This window comes from Lacerta agilis, chromosome 4 (assembly GCF_009819535.1).
Source record: "Lacerta agilis isolate rLacAgi1 chromosome 4, rLacAgi1.pri, whole genome shotgun sequence".
NCBI lineage: Eukaryota > Metazoa > Chordata > Lepidosauria > Squamata > Lacertidae > Lacerta > Lacerta agilis.
The window spans coordinates 6774116-6800839 of NC_046315.1; the positions used below are offsets into that span (position 1 = coordinate 6774116).

General features: G+C 48.3%; 1 protein-coding gene across 1 annotated transcript in view; it reads right to left on the reverse strand.

Annotated features, from left to right (window-relative positions):
- Positions 1-13081: 13081 nt before the first annotated feature.
- Positions 13082-26724, reverse strand: part of RELT (RELT TNF receptor) — a 31680-nt gene continuing 18037 nt past the window's right edge. Inside the window, exons 6-11 of the mRNA XM_033145737.1 lie at positions 22483-22563; positions 20038-20119; positions 17939-18187; positions 17177-17357; positions 13754-13803; positions 13082-13355 (exon numbers count right to left, since the gene is read on the reverse strand). Coding sequence (XP_033001628.1) covers positions 13756-13803; positions 17177-17357; positions 17939-18187; positions 20038-20119; positions 22483-22563 — 641 coding nt within the window. The 3' untranslated portion in view covers positions 13082-13355; positions 13754-13755. The remainder of the gene's footprint in view (positions 13356-13753; positions 13804-17176; positions 17358-17938; positions 18188-20037; positions 20120-22482; positions 22564-26724) is intronic.

The following is a 26724-nucleotide window of genomic DNA, read 5'->3' on the forward strand; positions in this document are numbered from 1 at the left end:
AACAAAGAGAAGGCTGCCTGGTGACTTCTTGTCTGCTAGCTGCCACTCTATTCTTCCTTGGTCAGACCACACCTGGAGTCCTGTGTCCAGTTCTGGACATCCCAATTTAAGAAGGATGTTGACAAGCTGGATGGTGAGCAGAGGAGGGAAACCATATTCGGCCCTCCAGATGTTTTGGGACTACAATTCCCATCATCCTTGACCACTGGTCCTGTTAGCTAGGGATGATGGGAGTTGTAGTCCCAAAACATCTGGAGGACTGAATTTGGGGATGCCTGCTTAAGGGGAACAGTTCAGGCCTGTGCTCTACTCCCATGGCCATTCTTACTTCCTGGTAAGTCCAGCTGAACACAGAGGTGTTTTTTTTTAAAAATTTTTTTGATGGCCATGGTGGTTTAAAGGTGGGAATGGAGATACACATCCTGGAGTCTTGTCAGGTCGGCCGGTGCCCCAATGAGGGAATTATTAGAAGTCACCCCAGAACTGGCCCTACTAAACATCTTCCAAGATAATAATGCCCACTCACATCACAAAGAGCTCATAACCCGCCTACTCTCAGCAGCCAGAATCATCATAGCCAGACACTGGAGAGACCTGTCAGGAGTAAGCCTGGACCAATGGTACAAAATAGTATGGGAAACAGTCTTATTAGAAAAACTAACCAACAAACTGAAACAGACACGGCAACAGATGGAAGAAGACGCCTTCACCCTGGTATGGCTCCTCTATATCACATACACAGCCCAACAAGAAGCATACAGCATACGAATCAATATGGCTAACCTGATTCAAAAACACACACCCCACTCACACATGGGAACAAAGTTCACCACAGCCAATCACAGACACACCCTAGGCCAACCCCAACCTCTCTCACCACCAAGGGAACACAAGCGAATAGTAGAGAGAAGCGACACTCACACAACCCCCCCCCCCACATACATTGAGTAGAATAGAAGCATCGTCACCTGACCCCACTCACCACGGCCCCCTCCACCTCTTTCCCCCTTTTCTTCCCAATGTAACACTAACGTCTCCAGAAATGAAACTGATCTGTAGAAAACGTAACTTGAAAAAAGAGACATTGCACATACTTTTGTAAACCAAGAAATCTTTAATAAAAAATATGTTAAATATAAAATAAAATTGGGTATGCTTAGCCTGAAGAAAAGGGACGCGGGTGGCGCTGTGGTGTAAACCACAGAGCCTAGGGCTTGCCGATCAGAAGGTCAGTGGTTCGAATCCCCGTGACGGGGTGAGCGCCCATTGTTTGGTCCCAGCTCCTGCCCACCTAGCAGTTCAGAAGCATGTCAAGTGCAAGTAGATAAATAGGTACCGCTCCGGCAGGAAGGTAAACGGCGTTTCTGTGCGCTGCTCTTGTTCTCCAGAAGCGGCTTAGTCATGCTGGCCACATGACCCGGAAGCTGTCTGTGGACAAACACCAGCTCCCTCAGCCTATAGAGCGAGATGAGAGCGCAACCCCAGACTCATCCATGACTGGACCTAATGGTCAGGGGTACCTTTACCTTTACCCTGGAGAAGAAAAGACGAGAGGATACGATAGCCATCTTTTAACAATTATTTATTGGTTTTTATACAGACACAAGAACCATTAACCAGCAATGAACATCTCATGATGTTTGCTCTATCCGTTGACTTTAGACATCAGCTTACACATTCAGTGTGTTTCAAATTCAAACATGTTACTTAGGGTAAGCTCCCCACTGAGAATATCAAGCAATTGCTTGCTCATTAACATAGTTAAAGAATGAGGTCCACGTTACTTGGGAGGTGTCTCTCTTCGTTATGCCTTTAATTGCCCTCCTGTGTCTGGTGAGATGCTCAGACATTGCTGTATCCAGGATACTATTTTCCCATATGTTCAGAGGTATTTCGGACGGATTCTTCCATTGTTGAGCTTTTGCTGTTACAGGAATTTCCCCGAACCACCCAGTTCCGCAAGCACGACACTCACACACACACACACACTTGAGTGAAAACATTTCTTTCTCAATAGTGTTTCTGTTATAAATTCCTATAAATTCAACCGTATGTCAGATCCACGCTGTTCCACCTTTGTTTCTCGCCATGGAACAAGGACTATCAAAGGGGGGACACTTGGACTACGGGGGCAGCCATAATCCCCTAGATGTAGCAGCACGTTCACAGCGAACTCTGCTCAGCAGACATACCAACACCAATGGTGCCAGACTCTGGATCATTTCACTTATAAAAAGGCACCTTTTGGGAATGGATTCAGTACTGACTGAAACAAAGGACAGTGATCAAACCCTTTCTGGAAGGGCAGGAAACTGCGAACATCTCTTTGTTCTGTGGAATGTGTGCCTGGGAGGGGTGACAGGAGGAACAGGACAGGTGTCAAAATGCTCAGGTTACCGCCTCAAACCCTCCCTTTTTGTGATGTATCAATGATGTAGTTGTGATGTAGCGATGATGTAGTTTTAGGGGTGTAGCTTGGGGATTAGGAACTAATAAAAGTTAGGGTCTCCTTTCGTTCGGGGCTTCCATCTTGTTCCACCTGGTGGCACAGTCTTCAATAAAAACCAAGCCTACTGACTGCTGTTTTGCTCTGGTATTCCTGGCTGGTGTCCCTGTTTTTTTTGTCCAAGGGAGCCCTCAGATTTTCTCCGTTAACATTGCTAATTGTGCATGCGATAACCATTTTCAAATATCCGAAGGTTTCTCCCGTGGAAGATGAACACTCTAGAGGGGAGGACCTGAACCAATGGATTCCAAGTACGAGAAATGAGCATTTGTTTAGATCAGGCTTCCTCAACCTCGGCCCTTTGGATGTTTTTGGCCTACAATTCCCATGATCCCTAGCTAGCAGGACCAGTGGTCAGGGATGATGAGGTTCGGGACCCTGAAAAAGTTTCGGAAGCCCACACATTGGCCACACCCCTGAATTGATTGAGAGTAAGGCCAGAGGAAATTGACTTCCTTTGGCATGCCTGGACCCTGGGAAAAAGTGGGGCATTCTAGCCTAATATCTGTATGTGTACTGTTCCCTAAATTGTTGATCCACTGCTGTTACTGGGATAAATATCACTGCTTGCACATACCTTAGGAGGATAACCAGCATCATATGCTTAAATCTAATTAATGCACAAATTAATGCACCATAGAGTTCATTGTCCTGCCAGGCTTAGCTAAATCCACTTCCCCCTCACTTTGGGAGGAATTAGGTAATGTAATCTGAAAGACTGATCACCAAAGAATTGATGCTTTTGAATTATGGTGCTGGAGGAGACTCTGGGAGGCAGTGAAAGACAGGCGTGCCTGGCCTGCTCTGGTCCATGGGGTCACGAAGAGTCGGACACGACTGAACAACAACAACAACAACAAGGTAATGTAGTCATTGTTTCTCTTCACCCTACCCAAGAAGCTCAATGTCTGAGGAGGTCTGAGCTGGTTGCTCTAAGCTCAGACCACAGGACTCTCACGAATCACTCTTGATTTCCTTTCACCACTTTGACTAAGCCAAGTTTTGCCTGGCTTATGTATGGAAAAGCACAGGAATCCAGCCTTTGAAGAGTTTGTAATTTTAATTTACTAAAGGTGTGGTCTCTTCTTGTGCTGGGGGCAGAGGGGATTTTTTATTTTTTATTTTTTTGGAACTCAAAGGTGCTTATTTAAAATATCTAACGGTTTTGCTGCATATTTTGTGACTTTAAATCTCGGCTGGGCTTCTCTCACCAAAGAGTACTTGCCCCAAACTTGGATCTTGGCATACAGGGAATTCTCCTTTCTGTACATTCCCTCCCTCTGTACATTCCCACCCACAAGGAGTGGGTGCGCATTGTGGGAAGGTTACGACTCAGACATCCAAACTGGAGTCCCAGGTTTCCTTGAGGGGCTGGGGGCCTTTGGCCAGAACAAAATATAGGAATAATATTGTTTAAGAGTCTAGAGTCTAGACACTGAACCTGGCCCAAGTTTTTGCTATTTATTTACGTATCATTATTTGCTCAATTGCATTTATATCCCAATTTTTTCTCCAAGGAGCTCAAGGCGACGTACATGGTTCATGTTTCTCCCTCTCCTCATTTAATCCCTACAGCAACCCTATGAGGTAGGTTAGGCTGAGAAGCAGCAACTGGCCCAAGGTCATGCAGTGAGCTTCATAGCCAAGTGGGGACATCACACCGGACCTCGATTTAATTAAACTCGAGCCCCAACACTTTGCATTTTTTTAAAAATAGATCAATATTCGGACGTGAGAAATGAGCTTTGTATCACTGCTGATTATGCCCCTTTGTTGACTTTTTATTTGTTATTCAGTCGTTCAGTTGTGTCCGACTCTTCATGACCCCATGGACCAGAGCATGCCAGGCACCCCTATCCTCCACTGCCTCCCACAGTTTGGCCAAACTCATGCCAGTCACTTCGAGAACACTGTCCAACCATCTCATCCTCTGTCGTCCCCTTCTCCTTGTGCCCTCCATCTTTCCCAACATCAGGGTCTTTTCCAGGGAGTCTTCTCTTCTCATGAGGTGGCCAAAGTACTGGAGCCTCAACTTCAGGATCTGTCCTTCCAGTGAGCACTCAGGGCTGATTTCTTTAAGGATGGATAGGTTTGATCTTCTTGCAGTCCATGGGACTCTCAAGAGTCTCCTCCAGCACCAAAAGCATCAATTCTTCGGCGATCAGCCTTCTTTATGGTCCAGCTCTCACTTCCATACATCACTACTGGGAAAACCATAGCTTTAACTATACGGACCTTTGTCGGCAAGGTGGTGTCTCTGCTTTTTAAGATGCTGTCTAGGTTTGTCATTGCTTTCCTCCCAAGAAGCAGGCGTCTTTTAATTTCGTGACTGCTGTCACCATCTGCAGTGATCATTAGAGAGGCTGTAATGCCTGGCATACCCAGCAGAGGGCGCCCACATCCCATCCATTCAGAGCACCTTGGGTTGTTGGGAGGGGGGGGGAGAGAATTCCATTATCAGCGTTCCTATTTTTTTGGAAGGACAGGCTAACCTATGACCAGGAGGGATGTGTCATCCCCAACTGATCACAGCATGTCATAAACCATCCAGGGGACTCTCTAATAAACTGATGACTTGGTCCGCTGTTAGCACATGAGAGAAGACTCCCGGAGCTAAATCAGGAAAGCTAGGCACAAGCACACCCTCCCTCTCGCCAGGAAACCCAGGATTTGCCCTGTCAGCATATTGAGCCTGTCGACTTTGAAAGGCCCACCTCACTCGCTGTCAGAATATGAAACACCGATGTCTTTTTTTGCATAGGTCCAGTTACAGGTAGGTAGCCGTGTTGGTCTGCCATAGTCAAAACAAAATAAAATAAAAAAATTCTTTCCCGTAGCACCTTAGAGACCAACTATGTTTGTTCTTGGTATGAGCTTTCATGTGCATGCACACTTCTTCAGATACTTCAGATTCTTCTATCTGAAGAAGTGTGCATGCACACGAAAGCTCATACCAAGAACAAACTTAGTTGGTCTCTAAGGTGCTACTGGAAGGAATTATTATTATTATTATTTTTGCATAGTGTTTCCCTGACCCGTGAGATCAGACCCCGTTTTTGTTTATTTGCATTCCCCAAATGCCTGTTTTTATTTGTTTTTATGCCGTAAAGGTAACGGGACCCCTGACCGTTAGGTCCAGTCGCGGACGACTCTGGGGTTGTGGTGCTCATCTCGATTTACTGGCCGAGGGAGCTGGCGTACAGCTTCCAGGTCATGTGGCCAGACTAAGCTGCTTCTGGCGAACCAGAGCAGCGCACGGAAACGCCGTTTACCTTCCCGCCGGAGTGGTACCTATTTATCTACTTGCACTTTGACATGCTTTTGAACTGCTAGGTGGGCAGGAGCAGGGACCGAGCAACGGGAGCTCACCCCATGGCAGGGATTCGAACCGCCGACCTTCTGATCAGCAAGCCCTAGGCTCTGTGGTTTATGCCGTATGCTTCTATAACTACTACGTGTGTGTGTGTGTGTGTGTGTGTGTGTGTGTGTGTGTGTGTGTGTGTACAGCTTATAAATTCTTTTTAAATTGGACCTTGGGACCTTCTGCCTGCAAAACTCTGCCCCTGAGCCCTTGAGCTTAAAACTGGGCTGCTGATTTTGGAAGGGGGTTTGCTCAAGAGTCTCACAACTGGCCCCTGCTTCGGCAAGAATAAATTTCTCTCTATTAAAAAATAAACAAACAAATAACAAAGAGCCCTCTCAGTCTATTCCCTTTGGGACTGACCCAGATTTCTATTTTAAAATCCAGAACAGCCTAGAAAACTGGACACGACAACACGTGTGTAAGTAACTCTTTCATTACCTGGGTATGTTAACAGACAGACAGACAGAGGGACCCCCACACACAAAAAATCTAATATATGATATAATAGGGACATTATACAGATTGACACTGTATTTAACTGGATTTCAGTTAACAAGTTTGGCAGATCTGTAATACTGTTTACATTTATTTATCTTTCTTTAGCTGCACTATATTGTAAAGAAAAACAACCCTAAAATAGAAAATATGCATTAAGCCTATCAATAAGAGGTCAAATGTTTTAGGTCAAGTAGACCTAAAAAAAACTCAAAAAAATAATACGATCAGCAGTTGTAATCAGAAACACATATTAAATATTGTGAGTCCTGTATTGCAGGGGGGTTGACCCTTTGTCTCCCTTCCAACCAAAATGCAAAACTGTACATGCTCCGCATTTTTGAAGAAGGAGCTGAACTCTATAGCAGAGCAGCTGCTTTGCATGCAGAAGGTCCCAGGTTTGATCTGCGGCACGATATCGATTGCCTTTATGTGCTGTTTTAGCATTTGCCACAAATACTGCAGAACTTTGCAGGCGTTCTTCAAACCCATCTTTAGGCCCAACTATGCAATAAGATATGGTGCTGGAGGAGATAAGATATGGTGCTGGAGGAGACTCTTGAGAGTCCCATGGACTGCAAGAAGATCAAACCTATCCATTCTGAAGGAAATCAGCCCTGAGTGCTTCACTGGAAGGACAGGTCCTGAAGCTGAGGCTCCAATACTTTGGCCACCTCATGAGAAGAGAAGACTCCCTGGAAAAGACCCTGATGTTGGGAAAGATGGAGGGCACAAGGAGAAGGGGACAGCAGAGGACGAGATGGTTGGACAGTGTTCTTGAAGCTACCAACTTGAGACTGACAACTGCGGGAGGCAGTGAAAGACAGGAGTGCCTGGTGTGATCTGGTCCATGGGGTCACGAAGAGTCGGACATGACTGAACGACTGAAGAACAACAACAAATGCAGTAAGAGATTCAGGCTTTACATAAATGGGGAATGGCTGATCAAACTGAAGCAGGCAGGAAGAGAATGGCTCTTCGTGGTAGACCATCTGCATTGCAGGACGACCCAGGCTCCAGTTCCTGAGGGCATCGCCAGGCCAGGGCTTCCTGGAACCCTGGAGGGCTGCTGCTAGCCAGTGTAGGTAGTGCTGATCTAGATGGACTCAATGGCTTGGCTGCATCTAAGTCAGCTTCCAGTGTTTCTCTGTTAGCCTGGGCTGGACTTCAACACCCATCACCCCTGACCCCTGACTGCTTGCCGGGGCTGATGGGAGTTGGAGTCTGCAGCATCAGCCGGGCATTGGTTGGCAACGGCTTCTTCTTCTTCTTTGGCAATCCCTTGTAGCCGAGTAAGATTGTCTGTCTACCAAAACAGGGTTTTAGCAGTGAGTCCGTAAGTGACTGTGGAGGCCAATTCTGGATCCACACGTCCTTCCACAGTGGGGACATAGGTTTCTGGGCGGGAGTTGATCACGGTGAGGGTTTGCCAAGCCTGCCTTCCTCTTAGCACGTTTCTCCCTTGCGTCCTGAGTTTGAGCATCTTCAAAGCCCATGACACCTTTGGTATAGGCTGTTCTCCAAGTGGAGCGCTCGCAGGCCAGTGTTTCCCAATTGTTGGGGTTTATACTACATTTTTATTTAGATTTGCCTAGAGACAGCCTTTAAACCCAGGGGTCAGCAAGCTTACCGCACCTTGGGCCGGCGTCTCCAGCGCCGATTGCGCGGGGGGCTGGAGGGTGGGGGAGCGCGCATCCATATGCGTGCGCATACGCTATTTCTGGCACACTTACAGGTCAGAGGAGCACCGGAAATAGCTTGTGCGCATGTGCACAGGCCTCCTCCAACCCGGATGTGCACCGGAAATAACGCTTGCACATGTGCACAAGCTATTTCCGGTGCTTCCCTGACCCATAAGTGGGCAGCTGCGCAGCGCAGCACCGGTAAGAGTGGGCGGCTGCCACAGGCCGGATAAACAAGTCCTTCGGGCCTTATCCGGCCCGCGGTCTTTAGTTTGGGGACCCCTGCTTTAAACCTCTTTTGTTGACCACCCAGCATTACGCTTTCCATTTTTAAGTTCGGAATAGAGTAGTTGCTTTGGAAGACGATCATCAGGCATCCGCACAACATGACCAGCCCAACGAAGTTGATGTTGAAGAATCATCGATCGCTTCGACACGGGGGATCTTTGCTTCTTCCGTTACACTGGCATTAGTTCGTCTGTCTTCCCAAGTGATGTGTGGAATTTTTCGGAGACACCGTTGATGGAATCTTTTGAGGAGCTGGAGATGGCGTCTGTAAGTGGTCCATGTTTCACAAGCATACAGTCAGGTTGGTAGTACATTAGCTTTGTAAACATGCATTTTGGTTTCCCTGCGAATGTCCCGGACGGTCCGGCCAGGCCTGAGGTCACTTGGAGGACAGGTGACGCAGCAGCCGCCACCCAGCGATTCCCATTGTGAGGCCGCAGGAGGCAGAAGCGGAAAGGCCAGGCCCAGAGTGCCACGCAGCTGCGGCCGGTCGCTTGACGCTCATACAGTGCAGCTAAATATAGAGACAACCTGCGCCAGGGCAAGGTCCCCTTCAAAACATCCAGCTCTGTTCAGAAAGCAGCAGAGTCAGCTGAGGAGCTTGTTCTTTTTTTAGAAAAGGGAGAGAATGCCCAGAAAGTTGCTACTGCAGTGTTTTGGTTGTTGTTGTTTTTTTTGCTCCTGGCTCTTGCTGCAGGCTGGGCTCCGCTGGGGAGGGGGCGACTCCTGCAATGTAGGTTGCAGCAACTGCAGAAGCAACAGGGTCCTGGGCTCTTTGGTAATCGTAATTTATTTATGCCCCACCCATCTGTGTGGGACTTAGAATGGCAAGAGTTGGAGAACAGCCTTTCCCAAAGGTGTCATGGACTTTGAAGACGCTCAAACTCAGGACGCAAGGGAGAAACGTGCTAAGAGGAAGGCACGCTTGGCAAATCCACACTGTGATCAACTCCCGCCCGGAAACCAATATCCCCACTGTGGAAGGACGTGTGGGTCCAGAATTGGCCTCCACAATCACTTACGGACACATTGTTCAAACCATGTTTATGGCAGACAATCTTACTCGGCTACGAGTGATCGCCAAAGAAGAAGTAAGTTTAAAATCATCTATACCTGCTCAGCTCCACACCTGTCTTGAATCATTAACATGATTATTATTATTAGCCCCTCCTCCCATGACCAGGTAGCTGCAGGGCAGGTCACAGCGATGCAAAATGCAACATTTGAAACAAATTTGAAATGGCATGTCGGGTGTTGGGCAGCTGTGTATGACCCAAACAAATCTGGGGCAAATTTGGCCCATCCTAAGCCCTGTACTGAGGGCCAGGTGAGAGCCTCAGAGGTGTTTGGCCTCGGATTTTAGGAGAGATGCCCGTTGTTCCTGGTCTGGCAACCTACAGGTGAAACTCGAAAAATTATAATATCGTGGGAAAGTCCATTTATGTAAGCAATTGTTTTCATTAGCTACTGGAGTTTAATATATGAGATAGACTCATGACATGCAAAGCGAGATATGTCAAGCCTTTGCTTGTTATCATTGTGATGATTATGATGAAAGTTGAAATTGTTAATTTGGGGTTTTCATCAGCTGTATGCCATAATCATCACAATTATAACAAGCAAAGGCTTGACATATCTCGCTTTGCATGCCTTGAGTCTATCTCATATATTAGTTTCACCTTTAAAGTTGAATTACTGAAAGAAATGAACCTTTCCACGATAATCTAATTTTTCGAGTTACACCTGTATTTTGGTCTCCCTGGCAGCTTCCCCCAAATCAGTGAGGGGTAGGTGGCCCATAAGCAACAGAAACAAGGTGGGTGGCAGGGGGAGAAAAAAACCACAGCCATTTTGCTTTCAGGATTGCTTTTATTTATCAATGTACAGAAACGAAACCCACAGGCTTCAAAGCCACCAACATAAAAGACACCCCCCAAAAACCTTCTCTCCCCGACAAAACACCACAAACCATCAATAAAATAAATAAGGGGCAGAGACTGAGCTGGCGGGGAGAGGGCTGTTTCCTCTCCCCCCCCCCCGCTGCTTTGCCCACATAAATAACATTTCGATGTAGAAAAAAATTAATAATAATGATGACAGATAACAGAAAAAAGCTGTATTGGCTGATGAGCTGGGTTAAGAGAAGTAGAGTGTTTGTAAACAGCAGGGTGGAAACAGCTGGAATCTTTGCTCCACACGCCAGAGTATTGGCATTCACATCTCAGGGGTGAAGGAATGGTGGCCTGTTTAGCAAATGCTGTTTCCACAACCAAGGGTCCTACACATTTGATTCCTAAAAGGTGCCAGGGCTCAATCTGGCTGCCGGATGCCCCCCTACGACCTGGAAGTTCAAACTGCACCCACCCCTGCCTGCTTTCAGTTCCTGTGTGGGACTTAGAATGGCAGAGCTGGAAGGGACCCCGAGAGTCATCTAGTCCACCCCCAGATTAGCAGCAGAAAATTGAGATGCACCCTATTTCCTAGCTTGCCCTTTTAGGAACCCAGAGAGAACATGTTTCTAGCAGTGCTACCTGCCCTGCACACTGAGGTCTAGCTACATGGCCAAGCTGGTTAGGGCACCTTTAGCTTGTACACATTGCCCAAGGGTAAGTCTGAGTGTGTACACTACATTTTTGTTGTGGCTCTTGTTTATAGTGCCTGTTTTAAATCGGAAGCTCATATTTCATGCTTGCCCTGCTCTTTATTTTAATCCAAAAATCTTCTAAATAAAGAACGTGGAACCAGACACGGAATTCAATTTCTGGAGATGTTACATTGCTTCTCCATTCAGAATGACAGAACCCTATTCTTTCTTTTTCAAGAACAAGTGTCCAGTCCTCATTGCTTTAAAAGCGTGGGAACGCCTGCTAAGAAGCCAGAGGGGGTTCTTAAACAAGATTTCCAGCACTCTCTCGAGCCCCCCTTCCCTTGCACCAGGCCCAAGCAGTATAAATTAATCCGAGGAAGAGGAAATCATGTAAATTGGAAGGAGCTGCATTTTTAACCTGGTCACCGTTTTCTCCACGCAGAACCTTTATTTGATGAGCATCACTAAACCTGCACGCTTATGCGTGCACACTCTCTGGTAATGCAGTGGTGGGGAACCCATGGCTCTCTCCAGAAGTTGTTGGAGACCCCCCTCCCCACCTAGCCCAGCTGCCCCAGCTAAAATGACACAGGGACACTGGGAGCTGGAATCCAGCCATGGCCAAAGTTGTCTCTCCCTGACAGAGAGGGGTTGCTCTTTTGGGGACCAAGAGAGATTATTCGGTTGCTGGTTTCTACCTCCAGAAGCTGGGAGACTAAGAGGAGGAGAAGGGGGCTGGGTATGGGGTCTCCTGCTTGTGAGCTTTCTAGAGGCGCCCGGGTTCCAGGGGGTCAGACTAGATGAACCCTTTGGATCCTTTCCAACTCTACCATCGCAATGATTCTGTGCCTGGAGACAGGAGGCTGAACTAGGCGGAACTGTTCCAGAAATGTTTGCACAATCTTGGGACTTCCCAGGACCCAGGTGCGTTAACAGGTGATGTGAGATGAAAGGACCAGGTGGGACGAAAGCAAGACCTTACCTGCACACCTATCCCCCGGGAGGAAAGACGGGAGTCTGTTTTCCCACCTCCTCGTGGAGAGCGCTGCCCTTCCCAAACGCGGGAGCAACGTTTGCTCACGGAGGACGGAGGTGCCCTTTGGTTTCCTTCGAACTCTACCATTCTACGATTCGATGTGCACGATCCATGAGAAAGGCTCTCATGCACCAGCCCCATCGGCGTGGCCGGGGACCAGACAAGCACTCGAGCCTGCAACCCTATGTACGCGCTTACTTGGGTGTAAGTCCCATTGAACTCAGCAGGGCTTACTGCTGAGCAGACAGGCGCTGGGTGGCAGGGTTAATGGCGTTTGCATGGAGGGGCTTCCCAGCGGATCAGGCCCCAAGGGCGTTTCCAGACACACACACAAAAACAAGCGATCTCTCTCTCGGCCGGTACCAGGAGAGCAATAGATTGCTCTCTAAATAAAGCCGCCCCATTAAAATGAGGGCTACATGAGGGAGGCAGGAGCAGGGCCGCACAACTGATGCTCGCATCATGTGGGGGCGCGCATGACATTGGAGGAAACACATTACATAACCGCACTAAGCTACCATAATAGCTACTTAGAGGGCAGGTGGGGAGTCGTAGGGATGAACACTCCCTGCTCCCCCAGTGGCAGAAAGGTGTGCTATAGTGTCAAGTCTAGGACCTGGGAGACCAGGGTTCGAATCCCCACTCAGTCCACTGGGTGACCTTGGGACAGACCTACCTCGCAGGGTGGTTGTGAGTCTAAAACGGGCGGAGATGAACCACGTTTGCCGCCTTAACGTCCCTGGAGGAAAGGCACGACATAACTCAAAAGAAACAAAAGCAAATATTGCTGGTTTGGTGCCGAGAAAATCCCCACGCCTTCGCGCCTGGATCCTGCACAGCAGCTCGGGAAAGCTAAAAACTCTTCCCTTCTAAAGCATCTCATTTCCTCTGCAGCGGAATTTGGCCCTGTGTTAGATGGCAATGTCTATAGAGGATATTCGCCTCTGGGAAAAACAAAACAAAAAAACCCTAATCTTTCACTGTTCAGAAGCCTACCCAGCCTGGCTGGCGCTAGAGAGCTGATTCCATGCCATGTAAACAAAAGCGCAGACGTAGTGGTATTCCAAGTTAGGCGGCTGAAAGGAGTCCCCCCACGTCCTTGCGCGTGGGGGAAAAGGGCAAGGGAAGGTCTTTGCAATGCCAAGGGTGTCCTCCGGAGTTCCTCTCTCCAGGTGGCACGGACGGCGTTACACCCATGGAGGACCTGCCCCATGGCTCTGTTCCAGGATGCTGGCGGTTTCCCAAGAGCGGGGTGGGGTGGGGGGGAAACAAGGCCGTCCTTCGCCTTCTTCAACGCCCAGCGCTCGCAAGCCTCGGATGGTGGGCTGTTGGGCCCACGGCCTCCCCATGATCCAATGTCCCATCTCTGTCGCGGCAGCTTGGAGTCAGATGATCACCTGCAAAGGTGGGAGAGAGGACAGTGAGGTCGGTGGGAAGAAGAAGAGTTTGGATTTGATATCCCGCTTTATCACTACCCGAAGGAGTCTCAAAGCGGCTCACATTCTCCTTTCCCTTCCTCCCCCACAACAAACACTCTGTGAGGTGAGTGGGGCTGAGAGACTTCAGAGAAGTGCGACTAGGCCAAGGTCACCCAGCAGCTGCACGCGGAGGAGCGGAGACGCCAACCCGGTTCACCAGATTACGAGTCTACCGCTCTTAACCACTACACCACACCCTGCTCTCCAAAGCACCAGAAATGAAGAAGTTGGCCAGAAGCGAAGCTAACATGGGACTTGGCAGCTGACCCACCACCCTTGAAAAGCTGGCGGCAGGGAGCTAGAAGCTGGCCAATTACCTTCAGATAACCAGGTTGCTCTCCCCGAGCCTAACAATGAACGGGCTGTCCTGGAAAACGAACAAACGAGGCTGCAGTCAGAGCTGGTGTCTGTGTGCTCTCCCCACCCCCCCTCCACACAAAGAAGGTGAGGATCTTTTGGCTGCAACAGTGCCGGATTTACTGTACCTATAAGCTAAAGAAGCTACAGCTTAGGGCCCCCACTCTCTTTGTTCCTTGTTCAGTCGTTCAATCGTGTCCGACTCTTCATGACCCCATGGACCAGAGCACGCATGCAGACCCCGTTTTTGAATGCCTGTTTTTATGCCGTAAAGGTAAAGGGACCCCTGACCGTTAGGTCCAGTCGCGGACGACTCTGGGGTTGCGGCGCTCATCTCGCTTTACTGGCCAAGGGAGCCGGTGTACAGCTTCTGGGTCACGTGGCCAGCATGACTAAGCCACTTCTGGCGAACCACAGCAGCGCACGGAAACACCGTTTAGCTTCCTGTCGGAGTGGTACCTATTTATCTACTTGCACTTCGTGCTTTCAAACTGCTAGGTTGGCAGGAGCAGGGACCGAGCAACGGGAGCTCACCCCGTCGCGGGGATTCAAACCGCCGACCTTCTGATCGGCAAGCCCTAGGCTCTGTGGTTTAACCCACAGCGCCACCCGCATCCCTTAATGATTACTTTTCTTTAAAAGGGTGTTCGAGCCATTCTGGGTCAACCGGCCTTCTGTGGCTTAAGAGTCTGCACTAAAGACACTCTGCACATGGCCCAAGGGACTGAGCCAGCATCTGCATGGAAAGGAAAACACAATTCTAGCCACGGCTATCGCCATAAGGGAGCAGTTTCTTCTGAGGTCCAAAAGGGCTATATACGGTGATGCTTGTGTACCCTTCCCCTCACCCAGGTGTGCAGGGGAGACTGGCGCTTGGAACTCAGGGGGAGGGGGTCCGGCTGTGGACCCTCCAAGGACAAAAGCTCATCATGAAGAGATTTGGGAACCTTGCAGAAAGCAGTTGACACTGTTCCAGAGAGCGAGGGAGGCATTTGTTTGTTTGTTCAGTCGTTCAGTCGTGTCCGACTCTTCGTGACCCCATGGACCAGAGCACGCCAGGCACGCCTATGCTTCACTGCCTCCCGCAGTTTGGCCAAACTCATGCTAGTAGCTTCGAGAACACTGTGCAACCATCTCATTCTCTGTCGCCCCCTTCTCCTTGTGCCCTCCATCTTTCCCAACATCAGGGTCTTTTCCAGGGAGTCTTCTCTTCTCATGAGGTGGCCAAAGTACTGGAGCCTCAACTTCAGGATCTGTCCTTCCAGTGAGCACTCAGGGCTGATTTCCTTGAGAATGGATAGGTTTGATCTTCTTGCAGTCCATGGGACTCTCAAGAGTCTCCTCCAGCACCATAATTCAAAAGCATCAATTCTTCGGCGATCAGCCTTCTTTATGGTCCAGCTCTCACTTCCATACATCACTACTGGGAAAACCATAGCTTTAACTAGACGGACCTTTGTCGGCAAGGTGATGTCTTTGCTTTTTAAGATGCTGTCTAGGTTTGTCATTGCTTATCTCCCAAGAAGCAGGCGTCTTCTAATTTTGTGACCCCTCTCCAGGCTCCTCTTTGCTGCTCCGGAAATTGCACGGCATTTAATTTGTGCGATAACGCTTCAAATTGTGTCACGGGCTATTCAGCCTGGCTGGCAGCAAACCTCCTCGCTCTCTCTCCCCCCTCGCCCCAAGCATCGGCCTTAGTCATCTCTTGTTTTGCAAACTAGGCTGTTTGTGGCAAATGTCTGCAGAGAGGCTACGACAGAGAGAGTTACAGGGCTGCTGGGTCACCTACTTCTGCCTGCCGCAGTGGAGGTTCTGGGCAGCTCATGAGATTCTGGGCTTGGGAGGAGAGCTGGACCTTCCCGGACCTCCCTGTCTGGAGGACAGGCATAGGCAAACTTGGCCCTTCAGATGTTTTGGTACTACAACTCCCATCATCTCTGACCACTGGTCCTGTAAGCTAGGGGTGATGGGAGTTGTAGTCCGAAAACATCTGGAGGGCCGAGTTTGGGGGTCCTTGTTGTCATTCTCTGAGGTTTTAATGCATCAGCTGCCCAAAGGGTGGGGAACCTCAGGCTCAGGGGCAAAAGTGGCCCTTGCAGGCCTCTCTACCTGGCCCTTGGGACTCTCCCCAGGCCATGCCCCTGAGGAGGTCTATTTTGCACTCTATGCACATAGTTTTGTTGAGTTTGAAGAGCAATGGCTTAGAATGGGGTTTCTGTGCATGTAGAAACTCAAACCCACCCGGCAGCTCAGTTGGTCAAGCATAAGACTCTAAATCTCAGGGTTGTGGGTTCGAGCCCCACGTTGGGCCAAAGATTCCTGCATTGCAGGGGGTCAGACTAGATGACCCCTGTGGTCCTTTCCAGCTCTACAAGTCTATGGTTCTTTGATTCCAGCTGTGCAAAGGTAAGATTTCCATCCACTTTTGCCTCTGTGCCCAGCATATGGCCCACAGAAGCTTGTCCAGAAGGCAATGTGGCCCCCAGGGCCCTCCAGATGTTGCCATTGGTCACACTGACTGGGGTTAATGGAATTTGGGAGTCCAACAACTTTGAAGGGGGTTGGACTAGATGACCCCCGGGTCCCTTCCACCTCCACAATTCTATGGTACTATGACACCTGGAGGGCCACGGGTTTCCTGCCTCAGGGAATCAACACTGTGGGTAAATCTGGGATCCCGTCTTACCTAGAAATCAAGATGAGTATAATAGGCCTCTTCTGGTTAAGGAAATCTCATCTCTGTTAGCCACAGTTTAACTGTTCCCTCCCCAGGCTGCTATTTGCAAGGGGGGAAAAGAAACCTCGGTTGGCTTCTTTCAAGACAGATAGATATGTCTTTAAAGAAGAAGGCATCAATCAATCAAACAATCACACACAAATACACACGAAATTTCACCAGGATTCTAAATTCCATATTAGTTTCACCTCCTGCTCCATCACGGCCCTTTTTAAATGACCCGGTCATTCTGCGCTCCTCTCTTACCGCTGTTCAAGCCATTTCAAAGCATTTGTTGGCTTCCTGCGTTCCTGCCTTTTAATCTAGAAGCTGCCTCGAGGGGACTTTTCCTCCTTGTTGCCAAAAGGGAGGGCAGAAATATCCTTAAGGCTGCTCTTTAATGTTGTATTTTAATCAATTGTTTCTATACCTGGTGTTAGCCGCCCTGAGCCCGGTCTTGGCTGGGGAGGGCGGGGCATAAATAAAAATTATTATTATTATTATTATTATTATTATTATTATTATTATTATTATTATTATGCCAGAGCCCCCTTATTATGCCAGAGCCCCACCAGCTGCTCTCAGAAAAGAGTCTCACAGGCTCTAAGGACCTCGATCCAGAGAGCGCATGTTCGGTGCTAGAGATTTCCCAGACTCTCCGACTCACCTCTTGCCGGCCATCTGCTGTCGTAAGCCATTTTGGCTTCACTCCATTGCTGACCAGCGGCTTTTCCTCCGGGACGAAGCAGGCATAGGGGGGCTCGGCAGGCTCGGGCCCCACACTCTCCGAAACGGTTTTCACTTCCGAGGGGCTGGGCTTCTGCTCGGGGATACGGGCCACGCGGAACCTGGCCCACAAAACAAACAACGTATATAAATGGCGTATCTTATCTTGCTATATACATAGAAAGGTAATGTTGTTGTCATGCTCTGCAGTGTGCCAGGTGAGGCAGGGCTGGGGAGCGCAGCAAGCAGAGGCAGCGGCCCCTTGTCTGTGTGAATCGGGGGTGAAAGTAGGCTTTATTTCACCCGGGTCAAAGACCCAGTTTGGTCAAAGACCCACCCATCCGCATTTGTGTACATACACAAAGGCTGGGAGCCTCAATGGTGCCCCTTTGGTGTGTATTATATAGAAAGATATATAGATTTATTTTTTATACTGAGTTCTGGGGAGATCATTCCAGAGACAGGGAGCCACCACTGAAAAGGCCCGTTCTCGTGTTGTTTTTCCACCCGAGCATTAGGGAATTTAGAGCTGCCTTTGGGAGGAAATGCAGCAGAGCCTTGTAGCTTCAAGGCCTGCCTTTGCAATCTTCAGGACTAGCAGCTTGACTCGAACCAAATGGCAACGGTAGTTTTCGGGACACCAAGTGTCTGAGCTTTGCACGATACAGTCACAAAACATGAAGCGGTCCGTTCCGCAACTCACCTGCCCACGGAGAGGATGGTGATCTCTCCCGGCCTGCCAGCCTTGCTTCCGGGCTTCGCGAGCTTCGCGGTGGCGCTGCCAGGAGCGATGGAGGTGGCAGGCGTGGCTTCCGTCGAGGGCAGCACCTCCGGCCACTTCTTCTGGCTGCACCGGGTGCAGGTGGGGCCCGAGCGGGTGGCCAAACCTTGGACTGTGTGGAGGTGGTGCTGGTGCCTGCACATGTGAGGCAGATGAGGCAGGAGATGCAACCTAAGTGGGGGTAGGGGGGTGAGAGGGGAAAAGGACCACAATTAGAGGAGAGAGCAGAGACCCCCTCAAAGGGCATCCCACAGGTTCACCACCCAACTTGATCATGTCATGCCAGGAATCACTCCATCAACTCCTTCATGTCAGGGGGGGTTGGACTGGATGACCTTTGGGGTTCCCACAGAACACCGGTCCTGAAAGTCCTACATTGGCTCCCAGTACGTTTCCGAGCACAATTCCAAGTGTTGGTGCTGACCTTGAAAGCCCTAAACGGCCTCGGCCCAGTAGACATGAAGGAGCGTCTCCACCCCCATCGTTCTGCCCAGACACTGAGGTCCAGCACCGAGGGTTCCCTCCCTGCGAGAAACCAAGTTACAGGGAACCAGGCAGAGGGCCTTCTCAGTGGTGGCGCCCGCCCTGTGGAACGCCCTCCCATCAAAGGAATAAGCAACTAGCTGGCTTTTAGACGACATCTGAAGGCAGCACTGTTTAGGGAAGCTTTTAATGTTTGATGGATTATTGTATTTTAATACAGTGGTGCCCCGCTAGACGAATGCCTCGCTAGACGAAAAACTCGCTAGACGAAAGGCATTCGCTAGCGGAAGGCTGTCTCGCAAGACAAATTTTTCAATGGGCTTGCCTTGCAAGACGAAAAAAAAAATTTTTCCCGTCAAACCGCTATTCTCCCGTTGGTGCTTCGCAAGACGAAAAATTTGCTATACGACAACACTCGCAGAACGAACTATTTTCGTCTTGCGAGGCACCACTGTATTTTGTTAAAAGCAGCCCAGAGTGGCTGGGGAAGCCCAGCCAGATGGGTGGTGTATAAATAATAAATAAAAAATTATTATTATTATTATTATTATTATTATTATTATTATTATTATTAAAATTTGTATACTGCCCTTCATCCGTAGATCTCAGGGCAGTTCACACCATAAAAAGACAGGATGATGTAACGGTCAGAGTTCTGGATTAGGGTGAGAGAGGAATTGGGTCTAGTCCCCAGTCATGAGGCTCCCTGATGATTAATAATAATAATAATAATAATAATAATAATATCATCATCACCCAGGGAGCCTCTCACAAGATACGTACAAACCAACACACAACCATGCAAACAATACACAGAGCATCTTCAGTCTAAAAAAAAAACCAAATTACTGAGATGCAGTTACATTTAGCAAAGTTTAAGATGAGCCTTAATAATAATAAGGCAATTTGGGTTGCAGCAACTGCAGAAGCAACAGGGAGCTGGGATCCAAGGGTCCTGGGCTCTTTGGTGGTGGTGATGATGATGATGATGATGATAAAAATAATAATAATAATTTTTATACCCCACCTATCTGGCTGGGTCTCCCCAGCCGCTCTGGGCGGCTCCCAACAGAATATTAAAAACACGATAAAAAGTCAAACTTCCCTAAACAGGACTGACTGTTCATAGCTCAGCCACAATGAGGAATGAGTCATGGGAGCGGGCTTATACGATTCTCTCTTTTTAGATAGGGGATCATCTCTTTGTAGTCCAAACTGTTCACATAAACGGCCCCTGTTTCTCTAACGGGGGGAGGGGGGTGATTTGGGTTGCCGGTGGGGTGGGGGGGTGATGATAGGGGGCAGTGGGAGAGGAAAGAGATCGGGATATCTTGCTTTTATATAATCGACTTTTTATTTTGTTCTATGTATATCGCAATGTTCTTTTGTTGCTATGGATGGCTGATGCAAATAAAGTTTCATTCATTCATTCGTTCGTTCACTGTTGCTTTTATAATTTTGTATTTTAGCTAATTTTTACGACGCTGGTCTATGACCGTGATAAAATGATTGAGCAAAGGAAAAGCCAGCCTTCTTACTTGTTGACGGGCTTATAGATGGGCTGCAAGAGCTGCTTGCTGTGATAGTCTTTCAGCATCTCCTCCAAGACTGCGGCGTTCTCTGTCGGCAGCAAGTGAGAGGGAGAGGGAGGGGAAGTAAAGCAGAGCCATTGAATAGGAGGCGAAAAAGGAGGAGGAAGAGAATCATCGTTGCAACACGAAGCCTAGCAAGCCCACTAGTCCTCATTAAGCTGGGCAACCTAATTTTGGCTTGTACCATTTCAGTCCGTGGGAGAGTAGGGGCAGGGCCTGATTTAGGTTTGATGAGGCCCTAAGATACTGAAGGTAATGGGGCCCTTTATATGTCCAGCTGTCCTTTGTCAACAACAAATGGTCACTGGTTTCCGTGTTGAATATATTCTATGTGAAAACAAATTAAAAAATTCTTTCCAGCAGCACCTTAGAGACCAACTGAGTTTGTTCTTGGTATGAGCTTTCGTGTGCATGCACACTTCTTCAGATACACCGAAACAGAAGTCACCAGATCCTTAAATATATTCTATGTGGTAATTTATGGACCTAATAGGTATCTCAAGGCATTTGCACATGCAGAATGTAGGCACCCTATATATAGAAATGAGCAAACCAGTGAAATTTGAGGGAGCAGGCTAGCAGGTGGGGCCCATGACTTACATCAAAGGAGCCTACACAACACAACACAACACAACACAACACAACACAACACAACACAACACAACACACTGTTGCTGTATGTAGGTTTTGTTTTTTATCTTATATTTTGGAAATATACATCCAGGGTTTTTTTCCTTTAAATTTTTTTGGGGGCCCCCAAGAGAGTGGGGCCCTAAGCTATAGCTTGTTTAGCTTATACATAAATCCGGCACTGCCCACCCCACATGGAAAACCCCCTTGTATCCCTTCAAGAGAGAGAAAATTTTGCAATTTCAAGCATCCCCTTGGAAGCAGCAGGACTTGCATAGGGAGTTTATGCATGGTCAAATCCTCGGTGCATCTAGCTCAGCCCTGGCTCTACCAGGTTGCAGGCAGGGAATCATCTCCCAACTCTGCCGGAGATGCCTTTGGGGATTGGACCTGGGGACCTTCTGCCTGCTGTGAGATGTAATCCACTGAGAGCAGTCAAGTACAACATTCCTTGTTTTCCTAGAGTGGTCCTGCAAGGGAATGTTTGGTCCAGCCAGTCGAAAACTTCCTGTTCCTCCTGGGCTGGAGCATCCTTCTTTGCATATGACCAGTGGGTGGGCATGACCTTTCCAGACCTGGTAAAAGGTCAAGGCATGCTGCCACCCTCTCTCTTTTCCATCTTCCTTTCGTCCTGCAAACATCCAGGACTGCTAACTGTAGTCACTAGGTCAACCCACATATGGGGTAAACCTGTTTGTACAGGTGAAACTCGAAAGGTTCATTTCTTTCAGTAATTCAACTTAAAAGGTGAAACTAACATATGAGATAAACTCATGACATGCAAAGCGAGATATGTCAAGCCTTTATTTGTTATAATTGTGATGATTATGGCGTGCAGCTGATGAAAGCCCCAAATTAACAATTTCAGCTTTGGGGTTTTCATCAGCTGCGCGCCATAATCACCACAATTATAACAAGCAAAGGCTTGACATATCTCGCTTTGCATGTCATGAGTCTATCACATATATTAAACTCCAGTAGCTAATGAAAACAATTGCTTACATAAATGGACTTTTCCACGATATTCTAATTTTTTGAGTTTCACCTGTATATGCTTGTAACTTTAAGCCTTAAGCCTGCCTTCAGGGATCTCACTGTGCTCTGCCTGATCCCGAGTAAACTTTCTTTTTGTTGCTTACAAATAAGACTGTGGTGTCTTTATTCTTTTAGGAAGAGGAGGAAGAAGAAGAGTTTGGATTTGATATCCCGCTTTATCACTACCTGAAGCAGTCTCAAAGTGGCTCACATTCTCCTTTCCCTTCCTCTGTGGGGTGAGTGGGGCTGAGAGACTTCAGAGAAGTGCGACTAGCCCAAGGTCACCCAGCAGCCGCATGTGGAGGAGCGGGGACGCGAACCCGGTTCACCAGATTACGAGTCTACCGCTCTTAACCACTACACCACACTGGGATTCAAGGGGTCTCACCAGGAAAATATTTAGAACACATTTCAACCTGGACAATCCAGACTGAACTGTGTATTGTCTTAAGAAACTCACACGAGTTTGCAACAAGTTTTCTGCTGTGTAAAGGGGGGAATGCACTCTGCTAAGTAAGGGAACTTGCTGGCGCAAGTTAGGAAGGATATTAATAAACAATATATTCTCTCCTGCCACCCTGAACATTCCCACACATGCAAGCAGAGGCTCTGTCATTGAGCTACGGCCCTTGCCAATGAACGGGACTCAAGGCAGAGAGACTTTGACCACCCATGACAAACGGAGAAAGCAAATTTGCCCCCCCCTCTTTCCCACTCAAGGCTCACCTTTCTTCTCTGTGATCAGACGCACCAGGACCCCGATGGTGTCTTCATTGGCATCTTCTATTCTGTAGGCAGGACTATTCCCTAAGGAGAAAAGGACGGCAGGATGAAAAAAACTCTCCCTGGCTTTGCTGACCTGCTCTGAAGCCAGCTGAGTCAAAAAAAGGTCGGTAGGTAAAGCAAATCAGCCCCTAGAACTATAGGAAGGCTCATTCGTACTTTGTGCAGCGATAACATTTTTTTTTTTTTTACAGAATATATTTTTGCACATAATTTTAGCCCACAAGCTGACTTGGCAGATGCAGCGGCACTGGCTTCAGTTGTTTTCATTTTACCTGTTTGGCTATTTATGTAGTAAAAAGGCAAAGGGACCCCAGACCATTAGGTCCAGTCGTGGACGACTCTGGGGTTGCAGCGCTCTTCTTGCTTTACTGGCCAAGGGAGCCGGTGTACAGCTTCCTGGTCATGTGGCCAGCATGACAAAGCCGCTTTCTGGCGAACCAGAGCAGCGCACGGAAACGCCGTTTACCTTCCCGCCGGAGCGGTACCTATTTATGCTTTCAAACTGCTAGGTAGGCTAGGTGGGCAGGAGCAGGGACCGAGCAACAGGAGCTCACCCCGTCGCGGGGATTCGAACCGCCAACCTTCTGATCGGCAAGCCCTAGGCTCTGTGGTTTAACCCACAGCGTCACCCGCGTACAGAAGAGCAATCCTGAAGCCAGGCTGACCTCAAATGTTTCTTTGCAGGAAGGAGGGAGGTGTGAAAAGCTTTGGACTGTAGGGGCCAACACCTCCCTTTTCAAATGCAGTCTGGCAAGTGTCTGTTGGGCTGAACACAATATCAATATGCGTCACTGGCTTTGAAGACACTCGAACTCAGGTTCCATAAAGGTCAGGCTGCTTTGCTTCTCAATATTCTCTGGTTGGCCTCTGTTATTTTTTCCTACCGACAGGGGAACCCACTTAAGGACTCTGTGTGGGCTCTGGAATACCCCACCAGGGAAAAGGAGCAGGTTTTTTTCTTATATATATAAAAAATGGTGGCTGTATATTATTGTGCATTCTCGGTTACAGACTGCAGAAATTGCTTTCGTAGTTGTGCTTACACTGTTCTCGGTTATATTACTTGGCTTTATTATTAGATGCCACGCTGCTTTGGGTACTTTTATTAGAAGGGCGGGATGAAAATCAATGATCGAGATGGTTTGTTAAAATGATCCAGGCGGCAGCATTTAAATCTCACTGCCCGTGCCCAGTGCTCTGGCACCATCGCTCCACACAGGCTCGGGAACGTGACCAGAGAGACAGTCAAATTCACAATAGGCGCGGTCCTGTTATTTTGTTGCGGTGGGTTTTTAAAAATAGAATGAGTGCGGGACTTGTAACGAGAAAATGTCGCTCTTGATCAGGGTTCCAGCTTTTTGCAGCTTTTCTAGAAGACGGAGGTGTCCAACTCACGCATAGACTTGCGATGCCGGGAAATAATTAAATGAATTGATTTAAACTTCAAAAGGGCCCCTAAAGAGCGAGGGCAACTTCAAGAAACGACACTTTGGGGTACTGGTCTATCTCTGAATCACAGCCAGGCTCCTTGGGGTACCGGTTTACGCCCCCCCTCCTTGTCGCTGTTTCCACATCCTTCAGTGATGAGGAATACCGAGAGCCACAGTTGACACTATTCATGCTGGTCCCATAAGTGCTGCTGGTTTTTAAAAAGGGTTTCCAAGAGTTTCCAGAAGCTTAGAGGGCATTTACAGGCTTTTCAGGTGGTGTTCCCCACCAGACTTGATTTTCCATATGCGCAGGGCCAGATTTAGTTTTTATGTGGCCCTAAACTACTGAAGGTAATGGGGCCCTTTATACGTCCAGCTGTCCTTTGTCAACAACAAATTGTCGCCATGGGGCTTCCCTGTCCGTCCGTAAAGCAGCACGGACAGGGTGCCAGGCGACGGGGAGTGGCGGGAGGGACCGCCAAGTGTCACCCCCCTCCCCTGGAACCTGGGGCGCCCCACCCCTATCGCCCCTCCCTTGCTACGCCACTGTAAAGGGCCCCATTACCTTGAGTATCTTAGGGCCTCATCAAGCCTAAATCCGGCCCTGCTCTTGGCAGCCCTTCTTCGGGTGAGTCTTTTTCACCCTGCCCATACAGCAAAGACCACAAAGGTGATTATGAGTATTTGTACAGATGCCAGCTTTGAAGAAGCAAACAGGCACTCGTTCCCCTGATACAACCAACGCCTTCAGAGAGATGATGTATACCACAAAGGCTCGGCTGCTGGCAGACTTCCCAGCCCAGGGCGCAGCTGCTTATAAGCAATGTCTAGCAAGAAGGGCGCAGGATCTGCACCCAAGATGAGCATGCAGCCTGTCCTTCTTGCAACACCAGAAGGAAACGGATGCTGCCACCTTGCATCGAGCCAGCTCATCTAGCCCCAGGTGTACGATCTGCTCCAGCAATGACCCTCCCAGGTCTCAGCGAAAGGGTTCCTGAGACCTGCAACCCGCTTTCTGGGTTTACTATGCAGGAAGTTGGTGCTCTTGTGGGTCTATTCTGCAACAGTTCATTGATGCAATAATAGGTAATGGTAAAGGCAAAGGATCCCTGGACGGTTAAGTCCAGTCAAAGGCGACTCTGGGGTTGCGGCGCTCGTCTCGCTTTTCAGGCCGAGGGAGCCAGCGTTTGTCCGCAGACAGCTTTCCGGGTCATGTGGCCACCAGGACTAAACCGCTTCTGGTGCAACGGGACACCATGACGGAAGCCAGAGCACACGGAAACGCCGTTTACCTTCCCGCCGCAGCGGTACCTATTTATCTACTTGCGCTGGCGTGCTTTCGAACTGCTAGGTTGGCAGGACAGAACAACGGGAGCTCACCCCGTCACGGGGATTCGAACCGCCGACCTTCCGATCGGCAAGTCCAAGAGGCTCAGGGGTTTAGACCACAGCGCCACCCGCGTGGATTAATAACTGCCTTGGTGGTGGGATTATACTGGAACATCAACACATAATTTGACATTATTCGTTGCTCTGCAATGCTTTCCGGGTGACTAAGAGGTGATAGGATAGCAAGGCATGATGGGGATCAGGAACAACCACCAAGACAGACATAATATTTGGCAAGGACCGAAAGGAACAATAAGGTTAAAATAAAAACCACACATAGGAAGATGAAAGGAGAACTTCAATTATTAAATGTGTCAACACAAATTGAAGTTACGACACTGTAGCTGTTGTATAAGGGACTATTATTAAGATTGGATTGTAACTGGATTGAATAACAGTTTGGAAGCAGAATTAAAGGGAACTATTATACCTTGAAATCTAGCACACGGGAGGCCACTTAAATTATGCAATTGGCTGTTTGACTGATTGGTATTTGAATCGGTATTATAATTTGGTATTGATGTTGTGTATTAAATAAGATATTCTGTCAGCCGGGTAAAGTCATGTTATTGGTCAATTTGAAGAGTACAATCACAATCCACAGCCTGATTGGGTCCCGCCGGAAAGTTTGAATATTATTGGTTCCCGCTAAAATGTATCTTTTCCCTCTGTCCCAATGTGTCTATAAATAGAGCTTTCCCTACCCCCTATTCCCCAGTCTTGTCTTATCCCTTATAATAAAGAGCTGTTCACTAAGAAGTGTTGCTGGACTTATTGCTACCAGAACCCACGACACAACATTGATATAATAAGGCTTGTGTTGGGTTTTTGTAATTGAAAACTAATAAAATTTATTATTGAAAAAGAAAAGAAAAAAGAGGTGATAATGATAGCCGTCTTCAAATCTATGGAGGGCTGTCACATGGAAGATGGAGCACGCTTGCTTTGTGCTCCTCCGGAGGGTGGGATCCAAACCAATGGATTCATTTACAAGAAAGGAGATTCCAACTAAATATCAGGAAGATGTTTTTGACATTAAGAGCTGTTTGACAGGGGAACGGACTCCCACAACAGGTGGTGGACTCTCCTTCCTTGGAGGTCTTTAAACAGAGCTTGGGTGGCTAACCGCCAGGGATTTTTAAAGCTGTGATTCCTGCATTGCAGGAGGTTGGACTAGATAACTCAGGGGGTCCCTTCCCACCTCTACATTACTGCAGGACGCCATTGTGCTATTGTGCAACAGTGGGAGTTCACTGGCTGATGCTGCTGGTAGCTTCAGTCCAAAACATCTGGAGGGCACCAGGTTGGCAGAGGCTGGGTGGCACATTCAGCTTCACAGTGGTTCTCTTTTGCTTTCTATATT